General features: G+C 40.0%; 2 protein-coding genes across 2 annotated transcripts; one reads left to right on the top strand and one right to left on the bottom strand.

Annotated features, from left to right (window-relative positions):
- The first annotated feature begins 283 nt into the window (after positions 1–283).
- On the top strand, positions 284–3,417 carry LOC136239276 (uncharacterized). Its single transcript, XM_066030004.1, has 2 exons — positions 284–375; positions 468–3,417. The coding sequence occupies exon 2, from the start codon at positions 483–485 to the stop codon at positions 2,067–2,069; it is 1,587 nt and encodes a 528-aa protein (XP_065886076.1). The 5' UTR covers positions 284–375; positions 468–482; the 3' UTR covers positions 2,070–3,417.
- LOC136239274 (uncharacterized) lies at positions 3,351–5,369 on the bottom strand. The gene is made up of 3 exons (XM_066030003.1): positions 5,288–5,369; positions 4,990–5,195; positions 3,351–4,944 (listed from the first exon to the last, which is right to left on the bottom strand). The coding sequence occupies exons 2-3, from the start codon at positions 5,178–5,180 to the stop codon at positions 3,351–3,353; spliced, it is 1,785 nt and encodes a 594-aa protein (XP_065886075.1). The 5' UTR covers positions 5,181–5,195; positions 5,288–5,369.
- Positions 5,370–23,485: the final 18,116 nt, after the last annotated feature.

The following is a 23,485-nucleotide window of genomic DNA, read 5'->3' as shown; positions in this document are numbered from 1 at the left end:
GCAAAGCGTGATGTAATACTCTATATAGTAAGTTCAAACGATCAATACATCTTCTGCTCTGTAGGCTCTTCCAATGCAGTTGATCCAACAGGTAAGTGACACTACTCATTGGATTGTAATCCGATGCTACCCATCTTGCAGCACGACGTTGTACCTTCTCTAAAGTATTAATTAAGTATAGCTGGTGAGGGTCCCAGACACAACTAGCATATTCCAGCAGAGGACGTATTGATGTTAAATAGGCTGTTATCTTAACTTCACTAAATATAAATGGCCGCTCTATTTGGGGGACTCTAATGTTTTCGCAGTATAGTTTGTATGGAGTATCAGTTGTGACTGCCTTGTAACTTCGACTTGAATACGTTAATCTCTAAGGTACATCATCAGTGCATTTCAGTGTTCATCACGGAACGTAGCCATGCTAATTTTTGCCAAATTTGTCCGATTATTGCTGCTTTTTTAAATAGGATCTGCCGCCGACTATGACGTCTAGCGAACCGTCTGGACTCGCGGGAAGAGAAGAGGAGCTAGACTATGACTTAAACTTAGTAGTCGCTGAGGAAGTTTACAGAGGGAAAAAATGCCGTGATTCATCATGGAAGGGTCAGTATTGCTGTGTTCCAGACTGCCATAATGCGTGGGGGGGACAAGCAGAAAGGAAGAGCTTAGGATATGGACGAGTTTCGTTTCATTCTTTCCCTAGCCTTACCACGGATAAGGATAGAGCTTTGAAATGGATTGCAAAGATTAGGAGAGATCCTGGTCCCTATTTTGAAATCAATAGTAACACAAAGGTGTGTTCTGATCACTTTAATCCAGATGATTTTACCTTGGGGAGTGCAGATGAACATGCTTCTAGGCGTGTACTAAAGAAGACAGCAATTCCGTCATTTTTTTCATGGAGGAACACAAAATCATGTCAGCGCACAACACAAACTTCTCAGAAAGCAAGGACAGAAATACAAGTCAGTGAGCAGGTTACTCAGCAGTATTCAGTGTCAACAGATAATTTTGAAGTAAGAGAGCAAACTGTTGAAGATATTGATTGTCCTGACTTTGATTCAATGGAATCTTTACAAGCCAGAGTTGCAGCACTATCGTTGCAGGTAACCGAGCTGCAAGCTAAATATGAAAAATCATTGTTTCGGCTGGCAAATATAAAGCATGATGATGACGAAGTGAAGTTCTACACTGGTTTTCCAGACTATGATACTCTTTTCTACTTTTACAAAAACATTTTAGAGTCGGATGCAGTGGCAATGCGACAATGGAATGGAAGACAATCAAAGGAGACATATACAGAAATAAAGAGTGGCAGAAGCTGCAAGCTTCCTTTGCTTGAGCAGTTTTTTCTGACACTGGTTAGGCTACGTCAAGGACATTTCGAACGAGATTTATCCAACAGATTTAGTATATCTCAGTCATTAGTGTCTAGAATCACAGTTACATGGATCAACCTGTTATACCACAGTTTGAAAAGCTTGGAGCGATATCCTCCACTGCATATAGTTAAAAAGTATATGCCTGAATCATTCAAGGAGCAGTACCCAAATACTAGGCTAATAATTGATGCTACTGAATTTGGAATTGAGCGTCCATCTTCATTGGTGTCACAGTCCACTACTTTTTCAGCTTACAAGAACAAAAATACTGTGAAAGTTTTAATAGGTATAATGCCTAGCGGAGGAATTGTCTTTATATCTCCTACATATGAAGGGTCCGTATCAGACAAAAAATTGGTTGAACTCAGTGGACTACTGGACAAGCTTGAAGTTGGTGATGAGATCATGGCTGACAAAGGCTTTGACATCCAGGATTTGCTTGCACCACTGGGAGTGAGGTTGAACATTCCACCATTTTTAAAATCAGGCAGCCAGTTCTCTAGTGATGATGTGTTACGTACCAAGAAGATTGCAACATTAAGAATTCATGTTGAAAGAGCAATAGGCCGTATCAAAGAATTCCGTATTTTTCACCCAGTCATTCCAGCTACCATGTGGGACTCTATCAATGAACTTGTATACGTTTGTGCCATGCTATGTAACTTTAGTCCTCCACTAGTGTGTTAATTGTTAATAAAATTGTATAATTCTATTTAATGTACACTTCAACTAAAGCAACACTATATCACAAGGTAGAGTTGAGCAATAATGATTACTACCATTGTACACGATTATCAAACATTCTTTCACTAAATTCGTACTTGCACAAAGCTCAGAAGACGTCATCGGAATGAAAACTCCACCCTTCATTTTTGGAATTGGAGGTGGCTCTTTAGGAAATTTACGCGCAAACACTACCAACAGAGTCAGTAATCACTATTATGTTCCTTTTTAATCCAATAGCCATCAATCGCAAATCGACATCACTACCCCATTCATTTTTATTCAGCACCTGTTGTTGCTTGTCTAACCAGGCTTGTTGTGACAAATTGCCCTCCAACTGAACTGCAGGGCAGTTAAGCATTGTCAAAAGAGTTAGTCGTCTAAGATGTCTACTTACCACTTCATCACCTGTACTAAAAGTTGTTATTAATTTGGATTGGTGTGCAACCGCATGGTATAGACAACTGCCATCACCTTTAACCTGGTGTTTTCTTAGATGTAAACGTTCTAAAACAGCTTCAAGAGATACAGGTTGAGGATTAGCACATACTTTTACTAACTGTATGTCAGGGTCAAACTGCTCTTTGCATCTTGGTTCTTGTTTTCCAGTACTGTCCTGCGAGGTCAAAGGAGTGCTGGAAGCAGACTGCTCAGAACCCCGTTCCCTCTTGTTGCTGCTTGGCTTCTCTACCACCACTTCTTGCCAGTCGCCACTCCCTTTAGAGTCTACACTATGAGGATAGTGTGGTTCATCATTGGTACTCTTGAGGCCTTGCTTTTGTAAATTGACTTCTTGCTTGTTAGAAGTGGGGCTAGGGTCAATGTAGCCATGTTTGTAGCAGTCAGATTCCTCAGAAGTTTTATCCTTTTCTTTGCAACCCATCAGTGAGTTATGCATGGGGTTCATCACGTTGATGCCATATTCAGTAGGAGATACAATCAGGTAAGGTGCAACTGCTGGTAAAAACTTTTTGAAATAAAAAACACGTGCCTTTAATAGATTGTGATCCATAAAGGTTGCATCATATGTGATTCTTTGAACAAAGGGCTCATCTATGGGAGACCAAACAACAAAATCACACCATTGAACTTTAGTAACACGCATCTGTGTCTGAACTTGGTAATAGTACAAATGTGACTTTGACAGCTGAATTTGTCCTTCTACAGTTCTCAAGCAAAACCCTTTCACCGTCTTACATGCATTTTCAATGGTTTGTGTCTCACAGACATAAGGACATTTCACTTCTAGGCATCCTCTCTTGTGTATTGGTTCACTGAAATCGGATATAATAGCATCAGGCTTGCTGCCAGCCAAGGCATTGAATGATCAACAAATAGCCCACACGATTCTACACTTACCACCTTCCCATTCATGTTTTGGTGTTTTACATAACTGCCAATTGCTACTTTTTCGTGCTTCCTTCCATAACAAATCGCCGGTGTATTAATAGACTTACACGATAGTTTTCGTTTGACAAATGCCACACAACTTGTGGTTGGCCTGTGGTGACAAACTTCTTTCATTATGGAGGCAGTTATGCGTAATTTGCGTTCATTGTGCCACTTCTCAGATTCGTGCTGCCCTCGAGTTGATGTTTCCAGCTCATTTATTCTAGTAGCACTTATGTGTATGTGATGAGTGTAAAGGTCATCTATTAACTTCTGCTGGACATTCGATTCATTGACAATTTCTTCTTGTTGATTTGGCAAGGGATCATCAGCCTTACAAATATAATCATGATCATGAAGAACAGATGATTGTAATGCAACTAAATGCTGCATTAACTGCTTCTTCTGCATGTCTGCTCGTGCAATTCTCTCCTTCCGCATCTCCTCTTTTTGGTTTTCTAATGGGGCAAGCTCATCATCCAAAATTTGTACGAAGCATGATGTACCATAACTGGTTAGCATACTCTTTTTCTCAAGTGCCTGCTTCCTATCCTTGTCAACAGTAGCAGTACAGATGAAAAAGTCTGCAGCATTAATCTTGTTTTTTTCTATGATACACAAGCTTTCCCGTAGCATTCTTGACTTGTTCGGATCAATTATCCTTCTTGTACTTGGTCGACAATCCCAGTTATTTACATGCTGGAGTTTGTTACGCTTTTCCTTACCATACACAGTCTTGTGTGGCCTTACATCATCAGTTGGGCGTGGCTCAACATTGCGCTTCTTGGGTTGATTCCATTGCTGTAGTTTCTCAGTACAGCCCAACTTTCCCTCTTCTCTTAGACCCAAGTGCACATAATCCTCGAGGCAATACAGTGTTGCCGTTGTATGATTGCAGCACCCTGACAATCCAGCTGGACAAGTGCAGTAAGCAGTAACAACACGTGCATTAGACTCTCTCATTATTATTGTGGCATTATAAACCCGATCTTTTCTCATGGAAGGCAAAACTGTAGCTTTGATACAAATGATATCTGATTGGCTTGTCCAAGGATGGTATTTGAGATCCTGGACATGACCGTCCTTAAAGAAGCGATATGCTTTGTCTAAGGTACGGGTATATTCCACAGATTCATACCATGATTCGTCACTAGTATCTTCACCATTCTGACTCTCTTCACGATTATCCACAGCATTCTCAATGTACCTCACTTTCTTAAGAAAAACCTTACGAGTGACTAGAAAATCATATATTGTGCTGAATGTGACAGTGGGTATACTGCCTAACTGCTTGGTCCACTGCACATCACCTTGAGATGGTAAATTCTGAAGGAGCCTTTGAGACTCTGATCCAGGTAGGTGCACTGATGTCAGCTTCTGCAGGCAGTTTATCCCTCCATCAGGATCAGTGAGATATTGGTCCCAGCCGTAATCAATATAGCATTTCACCCTAAAAAAACAATAAAACGTGAACAAATAATTTTAACTTGCTAACCTTTCTATCAATTGAGGTTTCTTCCCACTCATTGGTGCTCCCCGGCAAGCTAACCATCTTTTCAGCTGTACAACATTCAGCTGACCAGGCTTTTTACCGTTCAAAGACGCGCCGGGAATATTCTGCTCGCTTAACAGCTCGAAATCACTCCCTGCCTTTTCTTGCTTCACAAGTCGAGACGAAGACGCCATGGTCGGCGGCAGATCCTATTTAAAAAAGCAGCAATAACCTGACGAATTCGGCAAAAATTAGCATGGCTACGTTCCGTGATGAACACTGAAATGCACTGATGATGTACCTTAGAGATTAACGTATTCAAGTCGAAGTTACAAGGCAGTCACAAATGATCCTCCATACAAACTATACTGCGAAAACATTAGAGTCCCCCAAATAGAGCGGCCATTTATATTTAGTGACGTCATTTCGGATAAGGCTTATTGTACATCATGTGTACCACGTTTTATTGATTTGAAGAATCTTTATTAATCATACTCATAAACGTAACACTGGCGACAAGGACGGGATCAAACGCAAGATAGATGACTTCTTTTGGGAAAATCGACGTTTTCCAGCCAGAATCAGAAGTATTCTCCGCGTACCTGGAGCGAATCGAACTTTACTTTGAAGCCAATGGAATCGAAGAAAAGAAGCAAGTCCCTGTGTTTCTTAGTTTGTTAGACGCTAAGACGTACAGTCTCTTAAGAACTCTGGTCGCGCCGGATTCGCCAAGAGGAAAATCCTTAAAAACCTTGGCAGACTTACTAAAGAATCATTTCGAGCCCAAGCCTTTAGTGATTGCTGAAAGGTTTACTTTCCATAGACGGAACCAACGTCCTGAGGAGTCAATAATGCAGTTTTTAGCCGAGCTTCGAAGGTTGGCCACACATTGTGACTTTAATAACTACCTTGAAGAAGCACTTCGTGACCGTTTTGTGTGTGGGCTAAAGAGCGAAAGTATCCAGAAGCGGCTCCTGACTGAAGACAAGCTAGACCTCAAGCGCGCATTAGAGTTAGCTCAGGGCATGGAATCGGCTCATAGAAATGCCCAAGTTCTTAAGGAAGGAAATGAAACTAGCTCAGAAGTTCCCAGTGACAGAGTATCCAGTCATTCCAATGTAGTAGCACAAATGCAAGAAGAAAGTGAGGAAATCGATCGTGTTGGGAGGCATCCCAGAACACAAGGGACAAGTGGAATGGGGAGAAAGTGTTACCGCTGTGGAAGAGGTGATCACCTAGCACACAACTGCACCCACAAGGACACAGTGTGCCATAACTGCAAGAAGCTTGGACATTTGGCAAAAGTATGTCGAGGTCAATTCCAAGGCAGAGGTCCTGTTACCAAGAACCATTGGGTAGAACAAACAGCAAGTGGATTTACAGAGACTGATCCAGAAGAAACTACCAATCTGGAAGAAGATGTGATATTTAATGTCAAATCCAAGTCCACACCACCCTATCAAGTGGTAGTGGAAATTAATGAACATCCGGTTTCTATGGAAATTGATACTGGTGCTGCAGTGTCAATTATGTCAAGGGAAGTTTGGGAGGCCCGATTTGCAGAGTTACCACTGGCAAAACCTACATTGAGTCTTCGTACTTACACAGCAGAGAGAATGGCAGTTTTAGGGGAAGCTTCTGTACATGTGAGGTATGGCAAATATTATGGCACACACACACTGTATGTTGTAGAGGGTGCTGGCCCTACATTGCTGGGTCGCAACTGGTTACACTTTATTCCTCTGGATTGGGCCAGCATTAAGGCTGTGTCAGGGGTAGATTCCAAGGTTGATAGATTAGTTGGGAAGTACCCAGGGGTCTTTCAAGAAGGCTTGGGAACCTTGAAACATTTTAAGGCCACATTACAGTTGCAGCCTGGTGCCACTCCACGTTTTAGTCGCCCTCGTCCGCTCCCATTTGCAATAAAGGAACAAGTAGAGGGGGAATTGGATCGACTAGTCGAGCAGGGTATCCTCATAAAGGTAGATTACAGTGACTGGGCAGCCCCAATTGTACCTGTGCCTAAGAGCGACGGGGCAGTGCGTATTTGTGGGGATTATAAAGTAACTATTAATCCCTCACTGCAAGTAGACCAATATCCTTTGCCCAGACCAAGTGACCTATTTACATGCCTTACTGGGGGAAAATTATTTACTAAGCTTGATTTGACAGCGGCCTACCAGCAAATGTTACTGGATGAGCCCTCCAGCAGATTAGTCACCATCAATACGACTAAGGGCCTTTTTAGGTACTCACGGCTCCCTTTTGGTGTTGCTTCGGCACCAGCGGTTTTCCAAAAGACCATGGAGACTATCCTACAGGGTATGCCGCATGTGATATGTTATCTGGATGACATCTTGATAACAGGCTGTACTGAGGCTGAGCATGCCAATAACTTGGAAGAGGTTTTGAGTCGGTTGCAAGCACATGGGGTCCGCCTAAAAAGGGAGAAATGTTGATTCTTTCAAAATTCTGTAGAGTATCTAGGCCACCGCATTTCGGCAGATGGGGTACATACAACCAAAAGTAAGGTAGCTGCTATTGAGGATGCACCCACACCTAACAATGTCCAGGAACTGCGTTCCTTCCTTGGTCTACTAAACTATTATGCTAAGTTCATCCCTAACCTGGCTTCATTGTTACGACCTCTTCATGTTCTCTTGCAAACTGACAGGCCTTGGAAATGGACTATCCACTGCTTTTAGCAAGGCCAAGACCCTTTTGTCAACTGCACCAGTTTTGGCACATTATGACCCCAACCTCAAACTTTGCTTAGCTGGAGATGCATCTGCATATGGTGTGGGAGCAGTACTGTCACATGTATATCCTGATGGATCTGAACGCCCTATTGCCTATGCATCACGGACTCTCAATTCAAGTGAACGTAATTATGCCCAAGTAGAAAAGGAGGCACTCTCCCTTATATTTGGTGTAAAGCGGTTTCATCAGTATATCTATGCCAGAGAATTCACGCTAGTAACTGATCACAAACCACTTACCACAATACTAGGCCCTAAGAACACTATCCCATCTTTAGCAGCAGCCAGATTACAGCGTTGGGCATTGCTGTTAGCAGGGTATTCATACAGCATTAAGTTCAAACCTACTAGCACACACAGCAATGCTGATGGCCTTTCACGGTTACCCCTTAAGAATGCCACTTCGTTAGGATACTTGCCAGATGCTACTAATTTTAATGTAGCACAAATTGATGCCCTTCCAGTGACAGCCGCTGAGTTAGAGGCTGCCACACGGAAAGATTCAATACTGTGCAAAGTCCTATATTATACTAGGTCAGGATGGCCAAATGTTATCAAGGAACCTTTTAAACCGTACTGGGATCGCCGTCTAGAGCTATCGATTGAAGGGAGCACAATCCTGTGTGGGGTACGGGTAGTTATACCACTTGCACTTCGCCAGAGGGTTATGGCAGAACTCCATCAAGGTCATCAAGGGGTAGTGCGAATGAAAGCACTGGCTCGCAGCCATTTTGGTGGCCAGGTTTGGACAAGGATGTCGAAGAACTTGCGAAGACCTGTACTGCCTGTCAAGCAGTTAAGAAGGCACCCACCAAGGCACCATTGCACCCTTGGGCTTGGCCAACAGTACCTTGGCAACGGGTGCATGTGGATTTCGCAGGGCCTTTCTCTGGTAGGATGTTCTTATTGGTCGTCGATGCACACTCCAAGTGGCCTGAAATACAAATAATGTCTACCACTACAGCTTCCAAAACTATTTCTGTTTTACGAGAAGTTTTTGCCAGGTATGGCCTTCCTCAGCAACTTGTTTCTGACAATGGCCCCCAATTCGTTGCTGAAGAGTTTTTGGTGTTTTTGCGTTCAAATGGTGTGAAGCATATTAGGAGTGCCCCGTATCATCCTGCAACGAATGGTGCCGTTGAAAGAATGGTGCAGACTATGAAGCAATCCCTCAAGGCAGGATTATCTCAAGGAATCCCAGTAGAACAGGCTTTGATGAAATTCCTGTTGCACTATCGCATCACACCTCATGCTGTAACAGGTGCATCCCCTAGTTCTTTGTTTTTAGGTCGTAACATACGAACACGACTAGACCTTCTCCATCCTGATATTGAATCACGAATTGAAGGCAAGCAATTAGCCCAGAAAGCTTTGGCAGACAACCACAGGCGTATGCGCCATTTCTCTGTTGGGCAATCAGTTTTGACCAGAGACTTTTACAATGGTGCCAGGTGGATTCCAGGCACAGTAGTAGAACAGACAGGCCCATTATCCTACCGGGTACAGGTGCAAGGGGGGAGAGTGTGGCGACGCCATATAGACCATTTGCTAGAAAATAGGGACCCTGGTGCATGTCATAGGCGCTCACAGAGTAGTACAGACCATTACAGTGAATGGTCTACCATGCCTAGTGGTAATTCTTCAGTTTGGCCTCCCACTAGTACTGACGATCATTTTAACACCGCAGCTGAGATGACATCCACTGAAGGGGGTTGGGATTCAAATACTACAGAAGGTTCCCACGAAACTCCCAGATATCCTGTACGACAGAGAAGACCCCCATCACATCTTAAAGACTATGTCAGCAGTGAAGATATCCCTTAGAAAAAGAATAAGTGTGGGGGAGATGTTATGTATTGACTTTAACTATTATTATAAGTGCTATTTATAAATTGTGTATTGATTTGTAAATCTATAGGTAATTATGAAAATGTGCACGCATGCGTTGTAATGTATGATTGTACATCATGTGTACCACGTTTTATTGATTTGAAGAATCTTTATTAATCATACTCATAAACGTAACAAGATATATGTCCCAGGTACTGTTTAGCGGCCATCCTCATCGCCAGTGTTCTATCGCAGGTTTGTAGATGACCGAGTAAAGCAGCACAGCTTGACCACAGTAGGATTATTAATGAATAACTATTAAGCACACAGAAATGAATGAATTACAACTACAGGACAGAATACTTATAGTACAGCAAATATTAATTACATCATAATGTTACATCATTAGATTACATCATTCACTCTATTACAGAAGGTCTGACAGCAACATGTGCTGCAGCCTTTGGATTACCTAACAACAAGAACTAGAGACTTTAAATGATTACTTAATCTAGCATATGTGACTTTCATTGCTGTAAGTTTGCCCAGGCTCTTTGACCTGCTCCACCTCATATGCTTTGCTACTTAATTATTTTACTAAATCAAATTTTTTTCTTGGGAAAATTCTCATTTTGAGTTCTGTCCCCATGCACAGTCCCTGAAAGGATGCATGCTGATGTAAGCACTATTCTATAAGTCCAATTCATTAATATTGCCACTGCATGTTGTCCTTGGCTTGTTCCACTGACTTAATAACGATGGTAGCTATACTGTATTTAATTCATTTGTCTGGCAACATCTTATTCTTTATGAAATCCATCCTGATGAATTGACCTCATAAATGTGACCCAACTTTGACAGTAAAAATGAGCAGTGAAAAGCTACCATGGCAAATGGTGAGCATCCGACCAAGTGAAGTTCACTATTTGCCACAGTATTCACTACTCATGATTTTTTTAGGTGCATGCATCCTTTTTCAATTTGGCTCAATGATCAATTCTTCTCTTTTGTAGCTAAAATATAAGGCACTGAATATTTATCTATATCTTGTGTTAAATATTAACTTGATACCTTGAAATATTCCAGAGATATGCATGGTCAATGTATATAGACAATGATATATGCTATTTTATTTAAGAAAAGGACCAAGAATGTAACTATAAGAAATCTCTTTTATGTAATATTAGATGGTATAGGAATGGAAATTTGTCCTCAAATTAAGTCATGGTAGCTACACTAGATCATTTTCAGTCATCAGTGTTGCAGAGCAAGAATTGTCCACAAAAACACTTCTTATGATGTATAGTCATGCATTAATAACATAATTGGAAGAATTGATATCATAAAAGCAACATTGAATTAAAATTTTAATGATTCATTTACTTCAGACTCTCTTAATAAACATTTCAAAACTGTAGCAGTGATGTGTCACTTCATCACATCAATCTGCTATAGCTGACAACCTTGCAATACCTGTTACTTCATGTGACACTAATCCATTCACTTTTGCTGAGATTTCTGAATCTTTGGTCCCGTCTCATCTGAACTCTCTGGATCCTAGGAAGTCCACAGGCCCAGATAGCCTGTCTGCTGGGTTCCTGAAAGAGATAGGCTGCTCCATTAGCTATACCTTATACTGTTAACGTTCATTGCAGAGTGGAATTGTTCCTTCACAGACAAGAAGTGCTCACATAATACTCCAGTTCATAAAGGTGCATGGTACTTTGGACAATCCTGGCAACTTCAGACCAATCTCTGTTGTGTCTGTTCTTGCTGTTTATTTGTTTTCGTGTATTTGTTCAATAATTTGCCTTAAGTTAATTGTTGCATTTGTGTCCATGTATATTAATTTTGTTTTGTATCAGTGTGTTAAATTTTGTACTTGTAGATGTTCATTATTTTGTGTGTATTGTATGCTGCTCTGACAAGGAAGAATGGTATTTGCCAATTGTCAGAGGGTAATTTATAAATCAAATCAGTCTGATAATTTAAGAAACTTTTATTGCTAACTGACAAACAAAATTTCTTGTTGCAAATATCTATTGAATTTATAAACTGACAATAGCTAACTGTGACAGTGCACACACTCTGGATCTAGCAACTCAGGGGCGGATCCAGAGTTTGGAAAGAGGGGGGGCACCTTTCTAAAAAACAGTTGAAGACCAAAAAAACTTGCTGAAAACCAGTTGAAGACCAAAAAAAAAAAAAAAAAAAAGGTCACAACAATAATAGCTAGTTATCCTTACCAACTATATCACATTTGTTATGTAAAATAAAATCCTATTTATAGCTTCATAGGTAAGCTACACTGCCTCATGAACATTGTGACTGCTTTATTAGAGTAATTGACTGCTCTATTAGAGTATCTCGATCTTGTATGCAATTTCTTGAAGGGGGGGGGGGGGGGGGGCATTTGCCCCAAATGCCCCATCCTGGATCCGCCACTGCAACTGTCTACACAACCAGAGCAATAATAACTTGGTACAATAAAATCAGTGGAAGTGGAGCAGGTCAAAGAATCTGGGTGAACTTATAGCAATGAAAGTCATACACGCATGGAGTGAAGCATACAGCTATACAAGAGGAAGACAATGATATAGGTGACATTCTGAGAGCATGATTTTTTTAATTTGAAAGCTCTAAGACTGTTCACTTTGTTATTGCAGTTAAGAGACAGAATATGAGACTGTTCTGTTAGAGTGGCTGACTGCTCTATTAGAGTATCTCGATCTTTTGTGAAAAGTATTGCAATTCCCGAGCCTATAGCTAGTTCGTTCTCGATGAGGTTCTCACATTTGGAAGGAGGGGAGACTACTTGCATGAGTCCTCTTCTGCACCAACAAACCATCTTTAGAGCAAAAATAACAGTTGCTTGCAGTATTGTGTACGTGATCTCCCAGCTACCGGTCCCGGTTTTACCAAGAAATCTCCCGCTCCCGCTCCCCTCCCGGTTTTACCAATACCCAATAGGAAGAACGAAAACGTACTTTTCGCACCTCCGTAGCTCTGTGCTGCCTTGATAGAACAAGACGACTTTTGCAGTGGACACGCCCTCCAACTTCAGCACTCCACATTCCAAATTTGAGCGAAATCGCTTCAAGCGTTCCCGAGATATGCGACTTCAAAAATTGGCTTAGTTTCTTCGTTTTCTTCTTATTTTTCTTCCTCTTTTCGCACACTTACACAAACTGCTATAAAACGCGAACACCATATCCGATTGCCTTGAAATTTGGCACACAGAAGGGGGGTATAAAGGCGCACCTTTGTACCAACTTTGGCTGGAATACGATAAACAGGCAAAGAGTTATGAGCGATTATTCACGAAAAATAACACCAATATGTTGTCACGCCTACAGGGTAAACCGAGTATGGGAAGAAGCTGAAAATCGGTGGGTGAATAGGTTAACTATTGAACCTCAAACCTTTTGTGGTTTGAAAGAAATCGAGCTAAAAACCAGGAAGATACAACGAAAAAACCAACAGTGTGTAACAATTACGCAATCGAGATTAACTAATAAAAAAACGACTGCTTGCCACTTGTCCCCCTGGTGGTTGAGTCCTTGGGTTTGTGGTCTGCTGCTAGTCGTCCTGTCTTACAGGATATTGCTTTGAGGACAACCACCATGCAGGAGTGGCATTTCTCGTGGCCTAGCATACCGCTGTCACAGTGATATGTGTTTCCCCGAGTTTTGTGTTCCCCACACACATATCACTATAGGGATCCGCGTTTCCCCGCACACATATCACCAACTGTAGGGTCCGCAACGCGAAAAATCGATATCCTCCAATCAACTACCTAATTATTGTCATGTGTTAGACTAAGTGTAACTTGAATAACACCAGTGTGGCAGCCAAGTTTGTCACTTTCTTCTGGTAGAAAACGATACAAATGTCTTAAAATCACTTGATTTTTCGTTGCAGCGGTTCGTAGGGTTCTTCGTATGCCACGATATTCACTCTCAACATTGTTCAAGTAGTCTATCATCAACTCAAAGTATTGGTGGTTTGATTTTATTGGTCAGTTTCTGGTGGCAGCACGATCTGTGCAGCTTTTTGACGACAGACAAATTGTTTCTTCCTCTGGAGCACAGGAAAAGCAGAGCAGCAACTGCGCCGTGGGTCAGCAATGACCAGTACTAGGTAAAGTACCTGCATGCGGAGTATGGTTATAATTGAAGCTTGTTAGCCATCTGGCTGAGCCATCTGGCTGAGCCATCTATATGCTGAAATTCGACCAAAATGACGCGATTTTTGAAAACATACCAGAATGGTTGATACATCAGTGAGACAGTCTCCAACAGCAAGGATACGAAGCTTATAAACACGTAACAATACGGCTATCTCGCCCAGTAAATGCATAGAGCAATCCAGTGCATGAAATAGGCACTCACGTGATTGAAATTCAAATTGCGGAAATACCCATGAAATCGCTTTCATTTCTGAATAGGAACCATGCAATGTGCTCCTTTTGTAAATGTTTGTGTTAATTGTTCACTCAGGCGTGGTCTGGGCCAGTGCAGGTGTGTTTTGTACTATGATGGTATCGTAGGAAGAGTCTTAGATTGCTGGACTAGTCGAAATGCTGAACCTAACGCACACAAACTGATTGTCACTTGATTCCAAGTGATTTTAAGGTCATTGGAATAGGTTATAGTTGTATTTTCGGAGATTTGAATATCAATCACGTGAGTGCCTATTTCATGCATTGGACTGCTCTATGCGTTTACTGGGCGAGATAGCCGTATTGTTAGGTGTTTATAAGCTTCGTATCCTTGCTGTTGGAGACTGTCTCACTGATGTATCAACCATTCTGGTATTTGTTCGCAATAATCGCGTCATTTTGGCCGAATTTCAACATGTAGATGGCTCAGCCAGATGGCTAACAAGTTTCAATTATAACCATACTCCGCATGCAGGTACTTTACCTAGTACTGGTCATTGCTGACCAACGGCGCAGTTGCTGCTCTGCTTGTCCTGTGCTCCAGAGGAAGAAACATTTTGTCTGTCGTCAAAAAGCTGCACAGATCGTGCTGCCACCAGAAACTGACCAATAAAATCAAACCACCAATACTTTGAGTTGATGATAGACTACTTGAACAATGTTGAGAGTGAATATCGTGGCATACGAAGAACCCTACGAACCACTGTAGCGAAAAATCACGTGATTTCAAGACATTTGTATCGTTTTCTACCAGAAGAAAGTAACAAACTTGGCTGCCACACTGGTGTTATTCAAGTTACACTTAGCCTAGCACATGACAATAGTTAGGTAGTTGATTGGAGGATATCGATTTTTCGCATTGCGGACCCTACCAACTGGCTAGCAATCTACAAGTCACAGTGATATATGTTTCCCCGGGTATTATGTTCCCTAGGTAAAGCGTTCCCCGCACACATATCCCTAGGGATGCGTGTTTCCCTGACGTTCAGTTTCGAAGTGCATGTACGTTTACTGTTTTTGCTTTGCTACTTCTACTACTACTAGCCACTGCATGCTGCCTCTTTTCCCGCTGCTATACTACTTGTCTACTATAGCCGGCTACGCCAGCTATACTGTGTGCAGGATCTGGGCTCCTTTTGCTGCTCTACTTACACTACTGCTTGTTGCTGCTACTGCTATAGCTACTGCTCCTATGGCTTGCTGCTATATACCACTATAGTTATACTATACTTGCCACTATACTATACCAGCTACTATTCACTGCTATACTTTGCTTGGTGCTACTATAGCTAACACTTGCTAGTACAACTATACTATACTTGCTACTACTTGTTGCTACTATGAAGTGAAGACAAATTAGAGAATGGATTGAAAGTGGAGAACTAACACACATAAAATAATTTAGCTACTATATACTGTCTAATGTTTTCTGCAAATAGTAATTCTATAAACAGTATACAGAATTTGGCTTCAGCCATTTCCAAATAGCTAGCATGTGATTTCACCTGTGGAGAGAAAACAAGAACAACGTAGCTAAATCCAACACTCACATTATGCTGGCACACCCGATCACAATAGTATGGATGGCTTTAACTTTCATCTCCTGCATGCTCTGCTCATAATATTTTCTTGTCCATGCAGATATCTTGCAATGGATTCATACCTGTACAGTAAAGTGACTTTGGAAGTACATACATAACTGACTGGAAAATCTGTAAAGCAAAAATCTGAGATCTCTCAGATATAAAATCTCTCAAGTTGTCTAAAGCTCTCGACAGGTGAAAGTCTCTTGGGTAGTTACATAACTTTTAAGTAAAAATTCTTAAGTACTGAAATATCTCTGTAAATTAGAATTTCTCAAGAAGTCAAAAGCCTCTCAAGTGAAAAGCTCTCAAACATATATAGTCTAAAATCTCTCAAATACCTAGTCACTCAAGTAAAATCTCTTAAGTAGAGTCTCTTAAGTAGTCAAAAATCTCTAAGCTCTCAAGCAGTTTGAGTAACTAATTTAAAAGTCTCTTGAGAACTTGAAAGTCTCACTATCAGCTGAAAGTAAAATATCTCAAGTTGTCCAAAACCTCTCAAGGAAACGACTCTATAATAGTGCAAACCCTGCATGTCCAGTGAAAATTTCTCAAGTATCACAGCAAAAATAGTGTTCCAATACTACATATTCTAACCCCGTCTTTATTCAGTATTGCATGGAACAACTATTTTAAAAAACTCTTTACAATGAGACAAAACGAACCTCAAATCTATATAAATGACTCTAATGTTGTTCACTATTGGGGGCTGTGGTCTGTTTTTATTTGAGCTAAGGTAGAATATTTGGACTATTATAGTTCTAACACGTAATCATAGACAGAATAAATACAGTCAGTATTTATTCTGACTGTATAAATACTTACAGCTGGCCTGACCCCCTCACTCTTTGGCCTGCTCCACTGCCCCTGAATTAATTACAAGCCTCCTCAGTACAACATGTTGCTTTTATAGCTGTTACACAAGCTTTAGTACCTGGTTGTATAATTGCATGTCATAGAGTTATGACATGTGACCAATGTCCTCTGACTTTGACTATAAATACACCTACCATTCCACTACCTTCCCCCTCAAGATATTGTGGTGGAGATTTGACATGCCGTAATGTAAATTATATTTTGCTTGTAAAATCCCCTACATAAGCCCCAGTTGCAACACGCAGGGGATTTGACATTAAAACAGTGGCAAAAGATTATTTGAGCAACAGTCAATACCTTACAGTGACTTGGAGCAACAGTTTCGTGTCAACTCTTCCAGTATAGTCACGTAGGGGCAATATATTGGTAGGTGCATGCATAATTGCCGGTATTCATTTTTGTATTCATCCTTGCCATGCTGGATTTGGTTTAGTCTCTGTAGTTGCATGTGACCAAGGACTTTTGTTTCATTATGCCATCATACACGTATGTGCCTGATATCATACTTCAAGGTTGCATGATACACTGCTGTGCGGAGTATTGTTTATTTTATTTGCTTTTTAATGCAGCAAGTCTGCATTAACTGTCTGTGGGAACAGCCTGGGTATGCATACAGTAGTTACAACCGTAGCACTTGACTACACATACAGTTACAAACTTAACTAATACTAAAGTTTCTACTTATGTTATCAAAGTTGTGGGAAGTAGATTGGGATTATTGTAATTTGCTTTATTTCCGTGCAAAAAAAATTTCATGGTAAAAATTTTAGTGTAAAAATATTTTCGTATGATTTATGTGAATGACTGCTCTATTAGAGTAGTTTGATCTTATATAAAAATTTTTGTGTAAGAAATTTTCATACAAGTTTTGCATACGAAAATTATTTTACAACAGCAAAAAAAAGAAGCAAATCATGGTAGTATCTTGAACATGGGCATAGAAAATGTAGATTGCATAAATTATTAGGATCAGTGGTTGTCTGTCATCTTGCCATATTATTTATACTTCACTTATTCTTAGATTCAACAGTCTAAAGTATAAATCTTACATAAGTATGACTCATGGACTCCAGCTTTTTTGAAATACTAAAACTTATTTTGGGGTGTTATGTATTTCTACTAGCACAAATCATTTAAATATAAGTACACAGAATACATATATTTCCAGTCGAAGATTTGGATCTGTACGAGATACAGTCATAGAAACAGCTACTATTGGAGTAAGAGCTAAAATATAATGCTGCAAAATCACGGTAAAACAAATTAATCTGTTTTGGTACTGTTTGGTAATCCCTTTAATTATGAAAAAATTGCTACAGTATATGCTTCATATTATATGCTAACAAGAAGAAAGAATAAGGTTCAAAGCCTAATCATATTATCAAGACACACTATAGTGTGTCGTGCGGCCCAAGAAGCCGGCGCGTCACCATGTGTATATATATTGACAGGAAGAAAGAAAACGTCATTTTCACACTTTTATATCTCTGTGATCCCTTATCCGATTGGAACCGAATTTGCTACAGAGTTGTCCGCCAGCCAGGGGAGTCCACATACCAAATTTGAAGGAAATCGCTCCAGCCATTTCCGAGATACGAGCTGCCAAAGTTTTGATTTTTTTCTTTTATTTTATTTTTTCTTCTTCGTGTTTTCGCACACTTGCAAAAATTGCTATAAACGCAAACACGTGATCCGATCGCCTTGCAATTTGGCACACAGAAAGGGAGTCCAAAGGCGAATCCTAGCATCAAATTTGGTGCAAATCTGATGAATGGTTCGGGAGTTATGACCGAATATTCGTATAAAACAAGATCGATTTGTTGCCACGCCTACAGGGTAAACCGCTTCATGGAATGAGTTGAAAATTGCTATGTAAGTGGAGTAACCATCGTAGGAGTGCCTTTATTTATTTAGTTTTATTTATTGATTTATTTATTTATGATTACTGGGCAGTCAGCACAGCTGGTGTGCCCAGGAAAAAAAAGGGAATCACAGTATTAGGTACAATTATATACTAACTAGTGTGGTGCTGATTGTTTGTAAAGTGTGATATCAAGTTAGTTGTAAACTCATCATAGTTTGTCATCTCTATAATAAATACAGGCAGTTCAATCCATTCTTTGATTGATCTTGAGTAAAATGATTGTTGATAAGATGTTGTTGATGGTGTGGGCAGGATAAAATGCAAGGGATGATAGTGTCTTGTTTGTCTCTCTACGGATTGATAATATGGGGGAATTGAGGGATATGTCTTGATGGAGAACTTTGTGGAGCAGTTGCAGTCTAGATATCTTTCGTCGTGTCCGTAAGGTAGACCAGGATAGTTGATTTAATATTTGTGTCACGGAGCTAGTTCTGTTGCAATCACTGATGACCCACCTGGCTGCTCTACGCTGGATTTTTTCCAATTTGTCTACATCAACATTATAACAGGGATCCCAAACAACTGAGGCAAATTCCATTTGGGATCTTACCATGGTAAGATATGCTTGTGCTTTTACTTCTCTTGAACAATCACTCAGATTACGCTTTATAAAATTTAAAGTATTAGATGCTTTCTTAGCTATGTTTGATATGTGTGACGACCATGACAATGTCTTATTCAACATGATCCCCAGGTAGAGATGCTGGTCAGTTTCTTTTAGGAAAGAATTATTAAGTGTATAGTGATGAACTATTGGTGTTAGGGATCTGCTACATCGAATTAGTGCACATTTTGTAACATTTAGTCTAAGCTGTCATATTTTGACCCAATCTGAGATTTGATCTAGGTCTTGTTGGAGAATGATGGTGTCTTCTGGAGAGTTAATAACTCTGTACAAAAGACAGTCGTCTGCAAATATTCGTAAAGGTGACTTTATGTTGGTGGTGATGTCATTTATGTACAACAGGAACATAAGAGGATCGAGGACTGTGCCCTGAGGGACACCAGATGTTACAGCTACTGAGCTAGATGTTATACCATCAAGAAGGATTTGCTGGGTGCGGTTGGAAAGCCATGCCTTAATCCAGTTATAAGTGTCATTCTGAATTCCATAAAAATGAAGTTTGGTAAAGAGTCGTTGATGGGGAGCAGTATCGAAAGCTTTAGCAAAGTCAAGAAGGATTACATCAACTTGCTTCCGGTGATCGAGGGCATATGATATGTCTTCTGTTAGTGTTAGTAACTGGGTGACACAGGAATGATTTGCTCGGAACCCATGCTGATTCTCTATGAGAATATTGTTGCTGTTTAAGTGATTCATGATGTTGTGATATATGATGTGCTCAAGGACTTTGGAGCAAATAGATGTCAGAGAGATGGGCCTATAGTTAGAAGCATCATCACGTCTTCCTTTTTTGTGAACTGGACATATATTAGCTGTAAGCCAGTCTTTAGGTAAAGTACCTGTTGTGAATGATTTGGTGAATATCACTTTTAGCACTGGAGAGATTTCTTCGGCACAGTTTTTAAGAATATAGGGAGGAATACGATCAGGACCACTTACTTTATTTACTTGAAGATGGTGGTTTTTTGGTGGTTTGAAAGGAATCCAGATAAAGACCACGGAGATATGACACAAAACCCAACCTGACAGGCTGTGTCACAATTACGCGATCGATTTTTATGAATAAAAAAGTATTAGTTTTTACGCCTACTAGTAGCGATTCCGGGAGAATTTTAAAATTAATGGAAATAGTTTTTATTTAGCATAGCCTTGTGCAGTACTCCCTAAGGATCTCATAAACACTTAGTTTTTAAAAATCCGTCATAGAATGGTGGAGTTACAAGCAATTTTGTCCTTTAAAATAGGCAAAATTTTCTCCATATCTTTCCATTGAAAAAGGTCCCAAAAATGGCACAATTGAACAAATGCTTATAGCTGAGCTTTGCTATTACATTTTGAACTTCTGTTTTCTGTTATAAATACCTTAATACATGGGCCACAGTGTAACCATACTTGTAAGACCCTCTGAATATAGGTCACCTCCATAGAAAGCCATTAAATAGTTGTATGCATTTAGCATCTTGTGGATGTCAATACAGCATACGCATGGTGAAGTGCAACCACTCTGTACCAGTCACCTCCACTCAATAATACCATGTGCATACAAAGCAATGAGTTGTACTGTTGATTTATAGCTGCTTATATGATTATTTTTTCTCTTAATGTGCAGCTCCTTGACAGCTACCAAAATGGTGCATCAAAGAGATGAGCTATTTGTGGTGCAAATTTGCTGACTTTTAGCATAGTAATATTGAAAACTACATGGACAAAAATGTTCACCTTGGTGTAACTAACATGTGCTGGGTTGTTTCTTGCAAAGAGAACATAACATTGTGGTGGCTATATTGCAAAATAATATGATAATTGGCATAAAACTCCGCACAAACATATTTGTAGCAGAAAACTAACTGCACCATCGTATTCCTTTCCCCCAGAACCCTAAAAACGATTCAATTGTTTGATCAATCACTCGTATGGCAGCGAATTGATTGTGCAAACTCTCCAATGGAAGATTCACGGAGAAAATTTTATGCAAAATTTACGGAATTCCGGAATCGCTACTACTAGGCAAACCGCTTGGAGCAATGAGCTGAAAATCGGTGTATAGCTGGAATAATCTTCATAGCAAGTCCTTGCAGTAGTACAGAAGGATCGGATTACAAACCACTGATTTATGATTCGAAAGCCAACTCCGTGTAGCAAATGCGAGATCAAGGTACTCTAATAGAACAGTCACCCTAATAGAGCATTCAGCTAATTTATTTACTTTATTATAGAATTCTATTACATTTATTCTGTAGGGAGTTCAGCTGCAAACAGTTAATCTTATAGACAGTTCAGCAAGAAGCAAGTCACCCTATAGAGAGTTCAGCTACGAATATATTGCTGTAGTGATTCAGAATATTACAAGTCACACTGAAGAGAGTTCAGCTATAAACAAGTCATGCACCCTGTAGAGAGTTCAGCTACAAGCAATTCACTCTGTAGAAATTCTGCTACAAACAAGTCTTCATGCAGAGAGTTTAACATCCAAAATCCACCATGTAAAGACTTCAGCTTTACTAACAAGTTACTCTGTTGAGAGATCAGCTAGAAATAAGAGAGAGCTCAGCTAGAAAACGTCACCTTGTAGAGAGTTCAGCTACCAACAAATCACACTGTAGAGAGATCAGCTAGAAGAAGTCACCTTGTAGAGAGCTCAGCTACAAAAAACCACCCTGTACAGAGTTCAGCTGCAAACAAGTCACCCTGTAGAGAGATCAGGTACAAAGAAACCATCCTGCAGAGAGTTCAGCTACAAACAAGTTACCCTATAGAGAGATCAGCTAGAAACAAATCATCTTGTAGAGAGTTCATCTACAAACAAATCACCCTGTAGACAGTTCAGCTACGAAAATATCACTGTATAGATAGTTCAGCTATAAGAAGTCACCTTGTAGAGAGTTCAGCTACAAACAAACCACCCTGTAGAGAATTCAGCTACAAATAAATCGCCCTGTAGAAAGATCAGCTAGAAGAAGTTACCTTGTACCAAATTCCGCTACAAAGAAACCATCATGTAGAAAGTTCGACTACAAACAAGTCACCCTGTAGAGAACAAACAATGGGAGTTTCAGCTACAGTTCAGTTATGTATAAGAATTAAGTTACCTTATTACCTACAGTATGATTTTCTTTCATTGTTAAGTATACAAATATTTTTAATCAGACAATAAACTGTATTCAACATTTCTTCCTTTGTTCCACAGTTCCTGCAGAAAAGAAAAAAAAAACAAGTTAGAAGGAAGCACCAAAGCCAGTTAATGGCTGGCTTTGTGGCTTGCAATACAAAAAGAAGTGATATCTAAACCAAAACAGCCAAGCTGTAAAAAAAGAGTGCGGTCCCAAAAAGGCCAGGATGAAAAAAGATGTGAAATCCAAGGTGGCGGCCAAGAAATGGCTGTGATGGTAGGTTAATGGCAAAAATTTTAATTACGACAATTCGGGTGAGTTTGTGTTGCCTCCTCCACTAGGATTCGGCACCAAACTCACCTGAATTGTTGTAATTAAATTTTTTGCCATTAACTTACCATCACAGCCATTTCTTGGCTGCCACCTTGGATTTCACATCTTTTTTCATCCTGGCCTTTTTGGGGGCCACACTCTTTTTTTACAGCTTGGCTGTTTTGGTTTAGATATAACTTCTTTTTGTATTGCAAGCCACAAAGCCAGCCATTAACTGGCTTTGGTGCTTCCTTCTAACTTGTTTTTTTTTTCTTTCCTGCAGGAATATTGGAACAAAGGAAGAAATGTTGTGTACAGTTTTTTGTCTGTTTAAAAATATTTGTATATTTAACAATGAAAGGTGATTTTGTTTCCAACACATATTTCTACAGGGTGATTTGTTTGTAGCTGATCCCCATAAGGTAACATGTATCCAGCTGATATCTCTACAGGGTGACTTGTTTGTAGCTGATCTCTCTACAGGGTGATTTGTTTGTAGCTGAATTCTCTACATGATGGTTTCTTTGTAGCTGAACTCTCTACAAGGTGACATTTTCTAGCTGAGCTCTCTCTTATTTCTAGCTGATCTCTCTACAGAGTAACTTGTTAGTAAAGCTGAAGTCTTTACATGGTGGATTTTGGTTGTTAAACTCTCTGCATGAAGACTTGTTTGTAGCAGAACTTCTTAAGAGTGAATTGCTTGTAGCTGAACTCTCTACAGGGTGCACGACTTGTTTATAGCTGAACTCTCTTTAGTGTGACTTGTAATGTCTGAATCACTACAGCAATATATTTGTAGCTGAACTCTCTATAGGGTGACTTGCTTCTTGCTGAACTGTCTATAAGATTAATTGTTTGCAGCTGAACTCCCTACAGAATAACTTGTAATGTAATAGAATTCTATAATGGAGTAAATAAATTAGCTGAATGCTCTATTAGCGTGACTGTTCGAGTATCTCGATCTCGCATTTGCTACACGGAGTTGGCTTTCGAATCATAACTCAGTGGTTTGCAGTGGCGGATCTAGATATTTATAAAG

The sequence above is a fragment of the Dysidea avara genome, chromosome 11, assembly GCF_963678975.1.
Source record: "Dysidea avara chromosome 11, odDysAvar1.4, whole genome shotgun sequence".
NCBI classification, from domain to species: domain Eukaryota; kingdom Metazoa; phylum Porifera; class Demospongiae; order Dictyoceratida; family Dysideidae; genus Dysidea; species Dysidea avara.
The sequence above is the reverse complement of the archived record's forward strand: the minus strand, read 5'-3'. Positions and strand labels throughout refer to the sequence as shown.

What these genes read in the sequence shown, in the direction of transcription:
- LOC136239274 (XM_066030003.1), bottom strand. Translation starts at nt 5,180, where the DNA reads ATGGCGTCTTCGTCTCGACTTGTGAAGCAAGAAAAGGCAGGGAGTGAT. An exon ending in AAACCTCAATTGATAGAAAG is followed by an intron (nt 4,945 to 4,989) that starts GTTAGCAAGTTA and finishes TTGTTTTTTTAG; the next exon opens with GGTGAAATGCTATATTGATT.
- LOC136239276 (XM_066030004.1), top strand. Translation starts at nt 483, where the DNA reads ATGACGTCTAGCGAACCGTCTGGACTCGCGGGAAGAGAAGAGGAGCTA.